At 42.0% G+C, this 15,361-nt stretch overlaps 3 protein-coding genes and 1 non-coding gene across 4 annotated transcripts in view; 2 read left to right on the forward strand and 2 right to left on the reverse strand.

Moving 5' to 3' along the window:
- The first annotated feature begins 1,141 nt into the window (after positions 1-1,141).
- On the forward strand, positions 1,142-9,839 carry LOC137996883 (uncharacterized). The gene is made up of 4 exons (XM_068842515.1): positions 1,142-1,278; positions 6,803-7,013; positions 8,013-8,218; positions 9,508-9,839. Exons 2-4 carry the CDS (start codon positions 6,837-6,839, stop codon positions 9,698-9,700), a joined length of 576 nt encoding a protein of 191 aa, XP_068698616.1. The 5' UTR covers positions 1,142-1,278; positions 6,803-6,836; the 3' UTR covers positions 9,701-9,839.
- On the forward strand, positions 2,624-4,105 carry LOC137995291 (uncharacterized). Its single transcript, XM_068840862.1, has one exon. The coding sequence runs from the start codon at positions 2,624-2,626 to the stop codon at positions 4,103-4,105; it is 1,482 nt and encodes a 493-aa protein (XP_068696963.1).
- Positions 6,151-6,223, reverse strand: Trnaa-ugc (transfer RNA alanine (anticodon UGC)). Its single transcript has one exon. It is a non-coding gene; the product is annotated as a tRNA-Ala (tRNA).
- A 1,454-nt stretch (positions 9,840-11,293) lies between the features above and the next one.
- Positions 11,294-15,361, reverse strand: part of LOC137996880 (M-phase phosphoprotein 8-like) — a 25,081-nt gene continuing 21,013 nt past the window's right edge. Inside the window, exons 10-12 of the mRNA XM_068842513.1 lie at positions 15,073-15,227; positions 13,921-14,048; positions 11,294-13,518 (exon numbers count right to left, since the gene is read on the reverse strand). Of these exons, the coding sequence (XP_068698614.1) occupies positions 13,384-13,518; positions 13,921-14,048; positions 15,073-15,227 (418 nt within the window). The 3' untranslated portion in view covers positions 11,294-13,383. The remainder of the gene's footprint in view (positions 13,519-13,920; positions 14,049-15,072; positions 15,228-15,361) is intronic.

A 15,361-nucleotide genomic window follows, 5' to 3' on the forward strand; every position in this document is an offset into this window, starting at 1 on the left:
ATTGTGTAATGAATCAATGTGTATTTGTCTTAATGTTGTTTCCAGATTACACTGTACGCGTGCAGTGTTTAATGTAAAATTTATCTGTAATTTTTGAAAGTAGACTTGAACTTAAAACTTCGAATTCAAACCCCCAAAAACATAAATTCTGAACAGATATGTACGTTAATGCTCATTTTGACCTGATACGTGGAAGGGCCAAATTGCCAATTACGTGGGAGGGCCAAGATTGGACTCTTTTGATGATGTAATTTAAAGTGCCCCGATGATTAAAAAAATCACTTTCTTTTTTTGTTCAGATTTTGAAAGTGTGTTTACTTAACACCTGACTGGAAAAATTTAGAGCTTTGATTTTTATCCAAATGCCGTTTACTTTGAGTGTAAGTTTTGGTTTTTACGGTCCGCGATTACTCACGTTCAAAACTGACCGATTTGACCCCAGAGGGTTGGATCCAGGGAAAAGTGACGTCAAAGACTTTCAGCTTGTGAATGCAGCTTATTATAAATGCAAAACGTGAGTAGCTCACAACTCCTGTGCTGCATATTAATTCTGCGGCGTAAATTATGCTTACGCATTGCCTTTAAAATAGCGAGCGTTTGACGTCATTTCCGCTTTGAACAAGGTCTCTCAAGAACTTAAGTTAGTAATGGCGGACCATTAAATAGGAAAATTCCCGTTAAAATAAACAGGTGTTTTTTTGAAATTAAGGCTTAAAACTTTGGTTGCTTAGTGTTTTTAGTTAACATAATTTTGAAAGCCAAAGAAAAATAAGAATTGATTTTTTGGTCAAAGGGGCGCTTTAAATTTTTTTCTGTCCCGGGGCCTGGAATCTAGTTAACACAGTGTCAGTTACTCGTAACGCCACAACGTTATCCAGCAGGATCTCCTGGATAGTCCGACCTACTTGTCGGGTAACTTTCTTCCAGTTTGTCTTGCATTTCAGAAGGCCTCGGGGGAATTCTCCGAAACAGTCGAACGTCTTTCATTATAAAGTTATTGTCAGTTTCTCAATAGTTCATTAACTCGGGTATTGCTGGTTTCAGGAAGGTATATTTCGCACCTTTCGTACATGAAGGGACTTACGCAAGCTGTTTTATTGCGACTCATAAAATACATATTGCATTTTTAATTTAATAATTTCAGCACCCCGCGAAGCGGTCAACAATACGTAAAGCTTCGATAGATTGGTGGGAGAATTTTCAGCGAGCCTCGGCCACCATGAACAACGAAAAACCATTGGTATTCATAGAGATCGTCTCCGACACTAGCTGACCATGGTGAGTGCTGTACTCGCATGCAAGACACGATTGTGTGTGCAAATCGAGCCCGTGTGGCCGGACAAGTCTTTCGAAGCACTCAAAGTTGAGCCATTCTTTCTTTTTACGCCCAACGACCGACGGTTTTTGCGACATCAAGCTTCTTTGCCAAATGTTGGCTTGTCTAAATGTATTTAACTGACTTGATGAAATCGCTAGCCTAGCATGCTTATGCTTCTGGGTGAGTGCAACCGCTTAAGGCAATGGAAAAACAAATCTTCGCCCCCCGGCGCGTTTCTCCCTTTTAGGTTCAATTTCCATCCCACGCATTTCGAGTTCGATGTTATTACTGCATCAGCGAACTCAGCAAATTTCAACTTGAATTGAGTGCTTACTGAAATTAGTGTTTTCATGACTGAAGGGAAAGAATCTGTTGTTCTAACCATAATGATAAAATAGCAAATTTTTAATTTGCACATTTTTTTTCTCAGTCTTCAAACAATACCTCCAGACGATATTAAAACGACGCAGCGTGTTGGCCTCTTATTTGCATGCAAAATAGGCGCATTGACTTTATCCATCTAAATCCTTAATTAAACGACCTTAGCCTGTCACAAGGTTTGCATATCGTGTAATTAAAACGCAATAAGCTACTAGTTCATTTTCGATTTCAGCACTCCAGAAGTAATCATAGATAATGAATAGGTAGAGGTTTTACCCTAAAATAGCATTTCAAGTGGCCAGGGCCAACTATTCCCCCAGAAATTTAACATGGGTCAAATTCACATTCGCATACACATTTGCCAAGTACTAGCATATTATCCTTCTCATGCCATTATCACCCACAGTAGACCATTAATTAATTAACACCGGTGTTGTATTTCCAACTTGAGATGCATAACACCGGGGGCGGCGTTGTGGAGTGGGGCACGTTGTCTATAAGAACCTAGATAAGCGAGAAAGGTCCCCAAGAAGTCTTGTAGCTCAACTGGACATAAGTGAGCTCAATGGTAGAGCCTCCAGTGTTACAGAGATCGTAGATTTGAATCCTGTCGTTGTCCTTTCTGCCGTTGCCAATTCAAGCAAGTAGCTTATCATCCTTCTCGCGTGCGCACTGAGTATCATTAACCAGCAATATTTGTAATGGAACACACAGTTCAAAATCCAAAGGAACTCGATTTGCTATGGAAAACTCGATTCCGATGCACTCAACCGGGAAGGGCTGGGGAGGAAGCAATGTCAATCGAATGCAAACTGCTATGGGAGAATAGACCCTTCTCCAAAATGGCGCCGATCGAGGGAGGTCTGGAAACTGGGGGTATAGATTGTTTTGCTGTGTGCGTGCCGAGACCTTGAACAACCAAAAATGCCGCATAATTGTTGTGTCCCCTTTTGCAATACTTCCTCGAAGAAGAACAAAAACCTTCGATTTCATCGTTTTGCTAAGAAAAAAGAGCAAAAAGAGCTGTGGATTAGCAAAATTCGCCGAGACGAAGGAGAATATTTTACTGTTACTAGCAATACACGGGTCTGCTCGAGGCATTTTCGCGAGGAGGATTACACCATAAGCGAAGATGGGAAAGGAAAAAGGACTGTCTTGAAAAAAGGTGCTGTGCCGTCAGTGTTTCAGTGGACTACCACAAAGCTACCTCGGAGTACTTTAGCAAGCAAAGGCAAGCGCAAAGGTGGAACTTTGGAGGTACCACGTAAGAAACGGCGCCGAGAAAATTGTCAACGCTGCGAAAGAAAACGTACCGTCATCGACAAACTGGAAACTGATCTTCAAAACAAAAATGCGCAATTGAAAGACCTTACTGAAAACGTCGAGCATTTGGAAAAGGAGAAGCAAGACCGAGAGCAGGAGGTTGCCAGTTCCTCCATGGGGAATAAACACGTGTGTTTTTCTGCTGAAAACTTTCGCAACCAAGACAAATTAATTCGATTTTACACAGGTATTGTTAACTGGAATGTGTTTTTACAATTGTTTAACTTCATTGAAGATAGGTGTAAGGATCTTAAATACTGGAGGTCGGATATCAAGGTGGATGAAAATCATCAACAACTGCTGCGACAAGGGAGACCTCGCAGCCTGTCGATGCTTGACGAGTATTTTTTAACTCTTGTGAGATTGAGACATGCCTTCCCAGAGGAACATCTAGCATATCTTTTCAAAGTATCTAGGTCAACAGTTTCCAGAGTGTTCCATTCTTGGATTAACTTACTTTACTTTGAATTGGGATCTCTTCCCATCTGGCAAAGCAAGGATTTGATCTGGGAAACTATGCCAGTTTCCTTCAAAGAAAAGTACTCAGCTACGAGATGCATTCTTGACTGTACAGAAATCAAAATCTGCAAGCCATCATCCTTGAGGACTCAAAGCCAGTGTTTTTCTTCTTACAAAAACACGACAACTGCCAAGGGATTACTAGGAATTGCACCCTCAGGAGCCCCAACCTTTATTTCTGATCTTTACACAGGTAGCATTTCAGATAAAGACATAACAAAACAAAGTGGTATCCTTGAGCTGCTGGAAGAAGGAGATGAGTGCATGGCAGACAAAGGATTTAACATCAAGGATTTACTGGAGCCAATTGGAGTAACTTTAAATATTCCTCCATTTCTTTCTGATAAAGGTCAATTTGATGGAGGAGAAGTTGAAAATACACAATCAATAGCTAGTGTCCGCATCCATGTAGAAAGGGCCATTAGTAGAATCAAGATGTATAAAATCATTTCCAACGTTGTGCCCTTGTCCCTTTCAGGGCTTTTAAATCAGATTTGGACAGTGTGTGGTATGTTACTGCTATTTCAGGCCCCAATTATCAACCAAGAAAGTGTAGAAGATTGATCATGCTTTTAATGAGTAAAATGTTAACCGTTTATTATTATTATTATTATTATTATTATTATTATTATTATTGTTATTATTATTATTATTATTATAAAATGGAAATCTGAAATACCACGGTTTTGTGTGTAGTAACACCAATATTGTCATTGTTAAGAGATGCACATGTTCATTTTTCCTTACAGTTTTACAATAACATGACTGCACATTGTAGTCAAGTTTTTCTGCTGTGTTTTTCGTCTTCTGTGCTTTGTCTGTTTACTTCCTTAATAGGTAAGGCAAACAGTGAGAAAAATATAGTTTATGAACTTTTGAAGCAAGGTTTTGAAAGACTCCAGAATCAAACTCAATTTTTTCTACAAACAGATTTTGTGACCCCTCTTTTGAATGGATACATATTTTGCTCCATAACAACCCAGAAATCCCCATTAGTCCTTGAAGTTGAAAGAAAAACTTGTGGTTACGTTTGAGTCTTATAGCACCACTTTCGTCTCTATAAATACAAAGGTCTCTCCTCAGGTTTAAGCATTCATCAATGGACTTTCCCCTCAATGAAAAAAGACTCTTAATTTCCAGAATACCAACAGATGGATTTTCATTAGGATCATAAATAATTCCATCGGGTGAGCATCCCATCCAGTAAATATCAGGATGAACCAGCAAGCCACATTTGAAAACTTCTACTTGAGGTCCTGTCAACTCCTTAAACTCTTTTACAACTGTTGGTTCCATATCTAATCCATATTTCATGGCCTGAGTCTGCACCTTTGTTAGTGCAAATAGACTATGTAAGAATTTGTCATTAATTGGGGCTTTTCTAGAAACATCTCCAAATCTTGAGGCAGTGATTCTGAATGCCCGCTCTTGACACCAAGCAGAGCAGCTCGACTGACTTCTCGTGTTTTTTTCGATATCGATGGCCTTTTCTGGAGATAAAATAATGTTTGCTAGAAACGCTTTCTCTTCATCTGGAAGGGAAGTCAAACACTGCCTCTAGGTCTTCACTATAAATAGTCTCTACTACGCTACGGGGATAGACATCTCTTAACTGATTTGCTAATGGACTTCCCTCTAAGAAATTTCCCCATGGAAGAGACTGGTAGTTTGCTGAATTCGAGTATTGGAGCCAAGAAGCATAAGTGGTAGGGTTGTTAACGGAGATATTCTCTCCAAGTTTTTTAATATCTGTCTCTGTAATAATTCGTTGCTCGACGGGTCTTGGATCATATAAATACTCTTGTACAGTCTTTGGTGCCATTTCGCGAGGTGTGCGATCGATGCGTGGTTTTACAAACTCGGATTCAAACCATCTCTGTGGTTCCAGTGAAGGGCCTCGAGGTCAATGCCACTGCTGTAGATGCGAAGTTGGCGAGTCATCATCGCGCAGTTTTGCCATTACATGGGTAAATAATGCCGCTAAGTGCTGGCATTTTCCTGTTCCGGCTTTACATGAACACTGAGTGGCAGACTGTGTGCCAACTTCTCCGCTATCAAATACAATTCTTAGAGAGTGAGGAGCTTCCGTCTTCCTCATCGAGCGATAACATTTTGCTTTTACGACGCAACAATCAGCTGAAAACAATAATTTAACGTCCTCAAGGTAAGTTTCCAGGTAGTACTTGTCCCCTTTTCTCTTGCCCTTTTTGTTTTCGAGCCACTTGCTCGCGCAATCCAAAATTTCTGTAATGAAATTCGCGTTCTGTTGCATTTCGTCTTGCACGCTTTCTGCCATGTTGCAAATACTCTATACCCCCAGTTTCCAGACCTCCCTCGGTCGGCGTCATTTTGGAGAAGGGTCTATTCGAATGAGTAGAGCTCAGTGGAGGTGGGAGAGTGGCAGGGAGGGGGGGTGGTTAAGGGACAGTAAAGCATAAACAATTTTACCGCCTTGTTATGATGTCAACCACCACTAGGTTTTTAAATCAAACCGGCAGGCACTTATTCAAGGAAATCAAACAAAGTGGCCACGAAATGCAGAAGTAACGCCTGCACTTAACTGGATAATTTAAGGAATTGTCTCTTTGTAGACACCTGAAAAATTCGAGTGGCCTCAACGGGATTCAAACCCATGACCTCTGCAATGCAGGTGCAATGCTCTACCAACTGAGCTATGAAGCCACACAGGGGGTGGGAGCAGGGCAATTTGTTGCAGACTCATGATGAATGAAAGAAATGTATCGATTACCTACTGAGACTATGAGCTCGGTTTTGAGGCTACAAAAGTACATGCAGCGCAGAGGTCACAAGTACAGATCATTTACGCCTTCAAAATTCCCAAGTCTTATCTAATTCTGGCCTAAGGATTGTTTTACTATTGATAAAAACGAGTTTCCCTCGCCATTTTGAGATTTCTCCCTTTTCCAATTCCTTTTCGAAGACCTCCGTGTGGTTTCACAATTTGGAAACCCATTACTTTAGTGGTAAGCATAATTTCGTCCAGTTGATCCAGCGTTGTATTTGTAAAATCGTTTCCAGAAAATGGAAAGGTCCTTGGGGCACCTCTTCGCTCAGCCATACAAATCTTTCAGAAATGAAATTGTGCACTGCTTACGCTTTCGTAAACATTCAAATGCTTCAACATTCTCTACGGTGGTTGGTTTATTTTTTTCAATTTAATCTTTCAAATACTCCATTTTCCTTTCTAACTAGGCGAATAAGTCACGTCAGTTAAGTAAAATCTACCTTATCTTGTCACAGGTGTTTTGTTGTAAAACGTCGCCTGGAAGCAGCCATGGGGCCGTTTACAGAGGAGCTGTCGTTTGAAGTGATATGGAAACCATTCTTTCTCAATCCCACACTATCAAAGGCAGTTCCTCTGGTACAACACCTGTCAAACTTGTATGGAGCAGACGCCGCAGCTAGCATTGTGAAGCCGACAAGTCGGCTTTCAAGAGATGGTGCAGAAGTGGTGAGTATCAGTGTAGCATTGTCATTTCTTTTCTTAGTGGCTGTTATAATCAGTGGTGTAGCAGTTCTCGTAACGTATAATTTGATTGGCTCGATACCCAAGCTGAAAAGAAGCAGTCATTAGCAGCTCTCTTAACCTGCTATTGTTTGGTATTGTAAACAGCTTCTACTGTTTAAGTCTAAGTCATTGTTTCAATGGTTTAGTCTTTTGTTTTTGGGTTAGGGTATCGAGGCCAATCACATTATACGTTACGAGAGAGAGCTGCTACATCACTCGTTATCATAGGTGGTAGGATCATAGCACAGTCCTAAAGCTGTTCTAGACAGTCCTCCCCTGACGTTGAAAGAGTGGAAAGAGGCAGAATTGAAGCGACTTCCCTTGGCCACAGACCACGAAATGAATATATACCAGAAGACTAAACACTTTTTTTTGTTATTCGCTATATTATGAAGAATACGGCAAATGTTGCCCCCGCTAACTGAAGTGAAGAAATACTTTTTCAATGGTTACTCGGGGGGATACTCGAAAACAAATCCAAATTCTCCTTTTAAAGGAGTCGGACCTACGACCTTCCGCTTGCTAGTTTGGGTGCTCTGCCACTGAGCCATAGGAGACTCGTAAAAGCGAACTTGAGGTCGTTAAACTAATTGAGCACTCGGGTCTCCCCTGAGTATCCCTTAGTCACCATCCACTTCTGGTTTCCGTCCATTACTCTGTCTAACACCAGAATTCCACTCGTAAATGGGGCCCCCCTTGGACTTTAAAAGGGTTCAGCTCCCTAATACTTCGCGAAATACGTTTATTGAGTCTGTTAGATCTCTCTCTTTCCTGCGCCGAGGTCTCTAACAACTCTCGCTTTCTGCCTCTCTTCAAAAACCGACGAGCCGATTTGATTCGTTGCGATAACCCATGTAAAGTTTACGTCATCGTCCCACCAAAAAGTAGGCACCATATTAGTTGGTATCACGATTGACATTACTGTTGTGTTTCCTTTTTCAGGGCATTCAGTTCAATCCCAATCGTCTGATAGTCAACACATTAAAGTCTCACTGCATGTTAGACTATGCCAAAACTGAAGGAAAACAAAATCTACTTGCTGAACAACTGTTTCACGCTTTCTTTGAAGAAGCGACGAATATTGACTCTGATGACGATCTGGCCAAAATCGCTGTGGAGATTGGTCTCAATTGGGATGCTGCACAGAAGTAAGAATTCTCAGTTTTAAACATGATTTAGACTCTGAGTTACAATTGCTATTGAGTGCGCGAGAACGTGAATAACTTCCCGAATAACTTTCATTGAAGCCCATTCCGCCTTGAAAGTGCGCTGCGATCTTGCCGCGCAAGCTAAGAGAAAAGGAAATATCCGTTCTCATAGGGTATTACATGATAAATAGCCAATACAATAATACACTACATACTTAATTGACCGCTCCCCATAGGAGCTTTTCAGGGCCAATGAAACACAACGAAACGACAGAACAGAACAACAACAACTGTTAAGAATCCCAACTGGCCGGAGGCAAACCAGTTGGCTATTTACAAGTGCGGCTGGGAAGTTGAACCAGGGACTACCAGGATCAAAATTCAACGATAGTCAGAGCGGTCTTGAACCCGGGATCTCCGGATCTCAAGGCAAGCGCCCTAACCACTGGGCCACACTGCCTCCCTCCCACACTGCCAACGAGGTGCGTAGCAACTACTTGGCTTTTACCAAGCGCGGCACATCCAATACGTGCGAACGGAAAAAAAATGAAGAAATTCTGAAAGTTACGATCTAGAAATTTCGCTTCCTGTCACAAAATCTTCAGCTAGGCAACACTTGACCCGATCATATGGTATATTAGCTTTTATGAGCCAATCATAGAAGCCCATGATTAGAAGCGTACAACTTCATTACAATTGTGGAACGGCGTTTTTACAGACCGAGGTATTTTAGATTGATTTTCCCGCGAAACCAGACCTTTCCAGCCAATCACAAGTCTTACATGAGAATGTGGGCGAATTACCCTAAAAACAAATTGGTACGAGCACGCGTTTCAGAGTAAACATATAGAATGGAAGTTTCACATGCTCACCTTGACGTCATAAACCCCAAATTTTGTGATTTCACGTCGTCGTTATGCAGAGCGCCGCAAGAATTTGTATTAAAATGCGTGCCTCACGTGCAACACGATTATTTTTCCTCTTTTGTCGTAGCCGTCGCCGTCGCCGTCGTCGTTTCTTAAACTCCTCACTAGGTCTGATTGTCAACCTGGCCCGGGTTGCCGAAGCGTGGTTAATAAGCGCTAACCAGCATGAAATACCATAGAAACTTGTTGGTTTTGATAGCTCTTAACCAACGGTTAGCTGTTGTGGCAACCGACCACTGGTTGCAATGTGAACCTCAACTGCCCTAGTTTTCCGACTCATCCTTTTGGCTTCGATCCTCGGCTTTTTGGTTCTCGCTATCATGCCAAAAACTAAATCCAACAAACTGCTTTTTTTTCCCACAGGCACATGAAAGAAGTGAGGTCACGAGTCCAAGGTGAAGCTATGAAAGCTCGCGAGGACGGCATCAGGGGAGTGCCATACATAACTATCTACGTCAAAGGGGGACAGAACATCTATTTGTCAGGCGCGCAACCACCTGAGGAATTCGTTAAAGTCTTCCGGCGCTTGTTGGCGCAGCTCAAGGCCAGTGCTTAGGCCGATAAATTTTTTTCGTTTTTTTCAAGTTCTTGAATGACTGCCACGATATTAGCATGTCCGTTTAGATCAGAATTGGTAACTCTTTTTTCTACGGTTTTCACCACGCTTATAGGCAAGGGAGAACAACCTTAATCACTGGTTGTTGCTGGAGATAGCCTGTGCAGCTGGGGGGATTGTTGACGCGAGAGGCAAACAACGAGAAGGAGAATGGGGAGGAGCGAAGTGAAATCCCAAGGAATGGAAGTCTCAAGTAGCATTTGATCAACGTGTTCTTCTTATCAGCCAATCAGAAATTTCCGTCCGCTCAGTGATTGAACTATTCAAAGAACCAAAGTTTTCCGGCAGTCGGGATTTCAGAGCACCCCTCCCCATTCTCCTCGCGGCTTCGCCGCTCGCTTTTTGCCTCTCGCGCCAACAATCACGCACGTTACGCCCGTTTTTGATCCTCTGACGGCTACCGGAAGTGACTTGTTTTCCCTTTTAATTTCTCTTCACACAACCAATTTTATATTGCTTAGGATCTTTACTCTGGTAGAGACGATTGGTTTAAAAACTGGGAGACTCTGCTGTCCCGCCATGCGAAATATTGACTTCCGGTTGCTAACCGTGGCTCAAAAACGTCGCTTGCTCAAGCTCTCTAATATTAGGCAGCTTTAGATTCTAGGACGACGACGTCCACGACAATGATATAATTGGTTAAAACAGCATTAATGATCGTGCTTCACGTGCGGCACGGATTTTAGCTCATATTTTTAGGTTTTGACGACGGCGTGACCATGCAGCAGAGAATCTTTTCAGTATTCTCTATTTTCAGTCTAAAATTATGTTTAGGATACTTCGCCCGCATTATACGACGTGAACGAGATGGAATAATCGCGAAACACTGGAGCAAAGTTATATTCTGAGGTGACGTTTTCGTCGACGTCCTAAGTTCCCTAATATTGTTAAAAAACGCTATCACGCGCACGTGCGATATCGTACGTGGCCTCACTGAAAAATAATAACTAAGAACTTTCACGGATTCAGTTGCAATGATCCCTGGCTTGTTCCGAACGAGAGGCTCTCTGTATCTTGATAACGGAGAGGTTTTAAGTCGTTAGACGAGTCAATCATTTTGCTTTTTGTCATCTTGCAAACAAGCCGATGGCAATTTCTCTGTCCTTGTGTGGGCCCATTTCCATCTGTAGGGCTAACGCTCACATGGTTCATATGGGATAGAAATCTAGCACTTCACATTACACTCCATTCAGTTAATTTCTCAAAATAGCTTTACGGACACGAAACTGAGTTTCCGGGACTTTCGAGAAACGGGACCCAGGAAGTAATAAATCCTGGAAAGATATAGATTGATTACTAAAATGCAACTGAAAAAACCCTTGGCAACAACTTCATCTGTGTAAGATTGTTCTCCTTAACTAAAGGCGCTGTTAAAATGTGAAATGTTTCGTGCAACTTGTCCCGCCACAATGTCGCCAAAACATTGCGAGACAAGTTGCACGAAACATTTCACAGTGTAACAGCGCCTTAAAGCAGATTGCGAGTGTTCGCCCACCTTTGGATACCTCCGAGCACTTTCAGTAAGGACACCACTTGTGACATTTCGTTTCTTTTAATAATTAAAGGATTGCACAGGTGAACTACTTTACATTAAGACAATTTTCAATATCAAGATGTGAGGTTTCTTTGGCTTGTCATAACTTTGCCTGGTTTGGCAAAAAATTAATTGATCAAAATAGCGTGAATCTTGGACCACTTTCGGCGTTAGAGGACAGAGTTTGTGTTTAATACTGGCAACGATAATCTCCTGAGCCTTGAGGCATTAATGATGATCTTGGACTCAACGTTCTCGTCCGAGATCTGATGTTAGCAGTCTAGGGGAACAGTTAGAAGTTGCTTGAGGAATGGATTAGGTACATAGTGCAAGCACAATAACGGAAAACCCAGTAGAAATCAGGCCAGATTGCGTAAATCCGCAAAGACTACCAGCGCTCCATCACGTAGTTTCGAGCAAATACTCGGTAACATATATTAATCTACTGAACGTTGTAACGTAATGATGACCTTGGTATAAATTTTCCTTGTCCGAGGTCTGATGTTGAAAGTCACAAAGATCAGCTAGAAGTTGCTTGAGAAATTGTTTTAACTATGGCTATGAAACAGTGTTAGTTGCGAATTCTTAAATAAAGAAACCGAGGAACCTTGACATTAGAAAGATCTAGCATCACGAATTTACGGCAAACTTCCGGGAATAAAATTTGCCTTTTGTAAAAAATGGAAGAAACTTCGTGTATTTTAGCTGCCTTCTTAAAGCAGTTTTCAAATGATTGTTGAAAGTAATTGCTACCTTTGGTGATTGGTTTAAAAATCTCGCGCCAGTTTATGAACTAATGAATAGGAAAACCAAACCAATCCGGACTTGCACGCGCGATTTTTTCCGCGCTTTGAGCAAGTGAGACGGAATAGGACTTTTGCAACAAGTGATCACATGGTGCAAAATCCGCCATGCTGGAGGGCAAGCTCATTATTATTCCCCCACTGGGACATTAAAACAAAGAGACCTGAACTAGTCAAGCTTGACTTGCCTTTGTTTTAATGTCCCAGTTGGGGAATAATAATGAGCTTGCCCTCCAGCATGGCGGATTTTGTACCATGTGATCGTTTGTTGCAAAAGCCCTATTGCTACGAACTTGGATTTCTTCATTGCGCTGTTTGTACCTGCTGTGATTGGTCGAAGTAATCAATACTTTGGTATTTGTTTTACGACACTCGATTGAAAACTGCTTTAATTGCTTGTTATCTACAGATATCGAACGTCTCAAAAGTGAGAGAGAGCTGGACCAAGCATGGCCCAGGTCTCCACGGCAAACGTTCAAGAGCCTCGTTTTGAACGGATTAGGCACTGCAGAAATGGTGTCCTTTTAGAAGGTTGTTTTCTTTGTCAATATTTAAGACTAAAAATTGCGTTACACACGCTTCGTCAACTGTAGCATGCGATGCCCTCACGTTGACCGGGTAACATTACTAGGATTAATTTATTGAAACACTTCACAAGTTTCAGACCAACAAACACAGCATGAGTGAATTGAAGTATTTACTTTGTCACACACTCCGCGCTCCCACCGAATAATAACTTGCTTTCGATAAGCTTGACTTAAATTCGATATAATTTGTTTATGCCTAAAAATTTGTTAAAAGTTCCTAGAGTAAGAATTCAATGCGGCACACAGGGTCTTTCTTGTTTATGTTTCTACACTTATTATAAGGTATAGAGCCCTGCAAATAAAGCTTTCTATCATTGTCTCGCGATTTTTCCGCTCGAGCCGCGCACTCCGGAGTTGACTGACTGCTTGGGGCGAAAGAGAGTTCTCGGCACAAGAGTTCAGTGTTCTCAAGTCACATTACAAAATGTTAAAAAAGAAAAGAAAAGAAAACGGACTGTCGGTAAATGAAAGAGCTTCGCTTGTTAAAAAGTCAAGCCGTGGCTGTAGAAAAGGCACCGAGTACTCGCAGTTTTCACCAAGATCCCCAAAGCTCAACTCTTCCGCGCATGGCTCAGACGGGCCACTCAAACGATGCACTTAAAGTGCGTTAAAAGTACTGAACTCTCGAGCAGTAATCTAAGACATCTAACCTCTCTGCAAAAACCAAAACAAGAAAAACAACCTGCAAGGTGAAACAGGTTAACTTTCGCTTGTCGCAGTAACATAAGCCACGCACACTATAAGGCGAGTATTTTTCAAAGAATGGGTTTGCACGATCAGTGCGTTGTCTAAAGCTTCTGCGTCCGGTGTTAGAAGATACACAGATCGGTTACCCTGTAAAATAAACAAACAAGTAATAATCTGTCAGAAAGATTGAAGAAAATAAAAGGGAATCGAGAAACATAGTGACAGAGTGTGTAGTGCACTTACAGTGCACTACCACCAAAAGTTAAGGCATAACGTTTTCCAGCAGCCTACAACTCCAATACTAGATCAAGCTATTTTTAGACGAGTTCCTAAATAAGATTTGTCTTCCACAAGTGACCATTCTCAAGGCCATGGGTGACAATTTCTCACGTAATTTTCTCATGCAAGACTCAAGCTGGAAAGGTCTGGCCTCACGGGAATGTTAATCTAAAAATAACTCAGTCTGTAAAAACGCCGTTCCACAAATACAGTGAAGGCGTTCGCTTCTAGTCACGGGATCATTAGCAATTCAAGTTGTATGTTAGTTACCTGAACCAGTGGATATTGAATGCTATCGTTGAACAAAACACTGCGGACACCGTTGTCACCACCAAAACTGAGACACACTTCGTCACCATTAAAATCCGCTCGAACACAGAACAAAGCAACCTTGGAGGCTAAAAGTGGCAAGAAAAGTAAGCCCACTGTAAGTTCGAGGCGCGGTGGTCTCATGGTTAGTGTGCTCGACGCCGGATCGAGTTGTCCGGGTTCGGGGCCTGGCCGGGGACATTGTGTTGTGTTCTTGGGCAAGACACTTTACTCTCACGGTGCTTCTCTCCACCCAGGTGTATAAATGGGTAACCGGCGTAATGCTGGGGGTAACCCTGCGATGGACTAGCATCCCATCCAGGGGGGAGCATAAATACTCCTAGTCGCTTCATGCTACTGAAACCGGAGATAAGCGCCGCCTTAATGGGCCTTCAGGCTCGTAACAGAGACTTTACTGTAAGTTCGAAGAGATACATTTGACGACTGGCTGTCTGGCTGGCCGATTCAGTGTTGGGTAAATGACTGAATGGCTGACAGGATGATCGATTGATGCCGGTCCACGGTGACCAGGGGTCGAGGAGGATAAAGCCTGCTTAACCAGTTAATTCCACACTTTCAACAAACCGTACTTTTTTGGATCCACGCACCCGTTTCACGTAACGGCAATGTCATGGTACCATATGAACGACTAATAATTGCATAACAAAATACCCTCATTAATGTGACGTAATACTACGTCTATCATCAGAAACCCATAACCTAATTACCATGGCAACAAAAGAACAATCTGGTAAACCCACTATAATTTGTTTTTAAACGCTTATATCCGAAAAACGTACTTAGTGCCCACCGATTTTCTAGGCTGGAAAGTGATTTGCAGATTAAAATAAAACTCTCTGCAAAATTAAAAACAAATCTCTAAAGCGGATTCATAGCCTTCTTTCCAATTGGAAAAATTATAATGCTTTGAATCCGCACCTTAATGAAGTTTTAGGTATACTTAACCCCCCTTGGAAAAAGTTCTTATGAATCAAAAATCGCCCTGTCAAAATGCGAGTTGAAATGGTCCCCTAAACTGAGGAGGTTATTTCTGTCGCTTTCAACTGAAGCATGTTACCCATAAGGGAGAGAGTTTACTTTGCTGGAAGTTACCTTGAGGGGCTTTATCAGGGTTGTAGTTGACCGGGAATGTGACGCTGTCCTTTTCGCCCGGAGCTATGCAGCGGTACGGCATCAACAGAGGGAGGCATAACGTTCCCGCTGTTCCCAGACACTTTCTGAGGGCCACATGTAGTGTGCTTGTCAAGCTACAAAAGAAAAGAAGAAGATAACACTAGCGCGCTTTACCGAACGTAACTCAATATGTTGAAGTTTAACGTTTTATGCGCCTATCCTCTTGTTGAAACCAACTGCGTCATGCACTGCGATGGCCTTCTTTACT

Source organism: Montipora foliosa, chromosome 3 (assembly GCF_036669935.1).
Source record: "Montipora foliosa isolate CH-2021 chromosome 3, ASM3666993v2, whole genome shotgun sequence".
NCBI lineage: Eukaryota > Metazoa > Cnidaria > Anthozoa > Scleractinia > Acroporidae > Montipora > Montipora foliosa.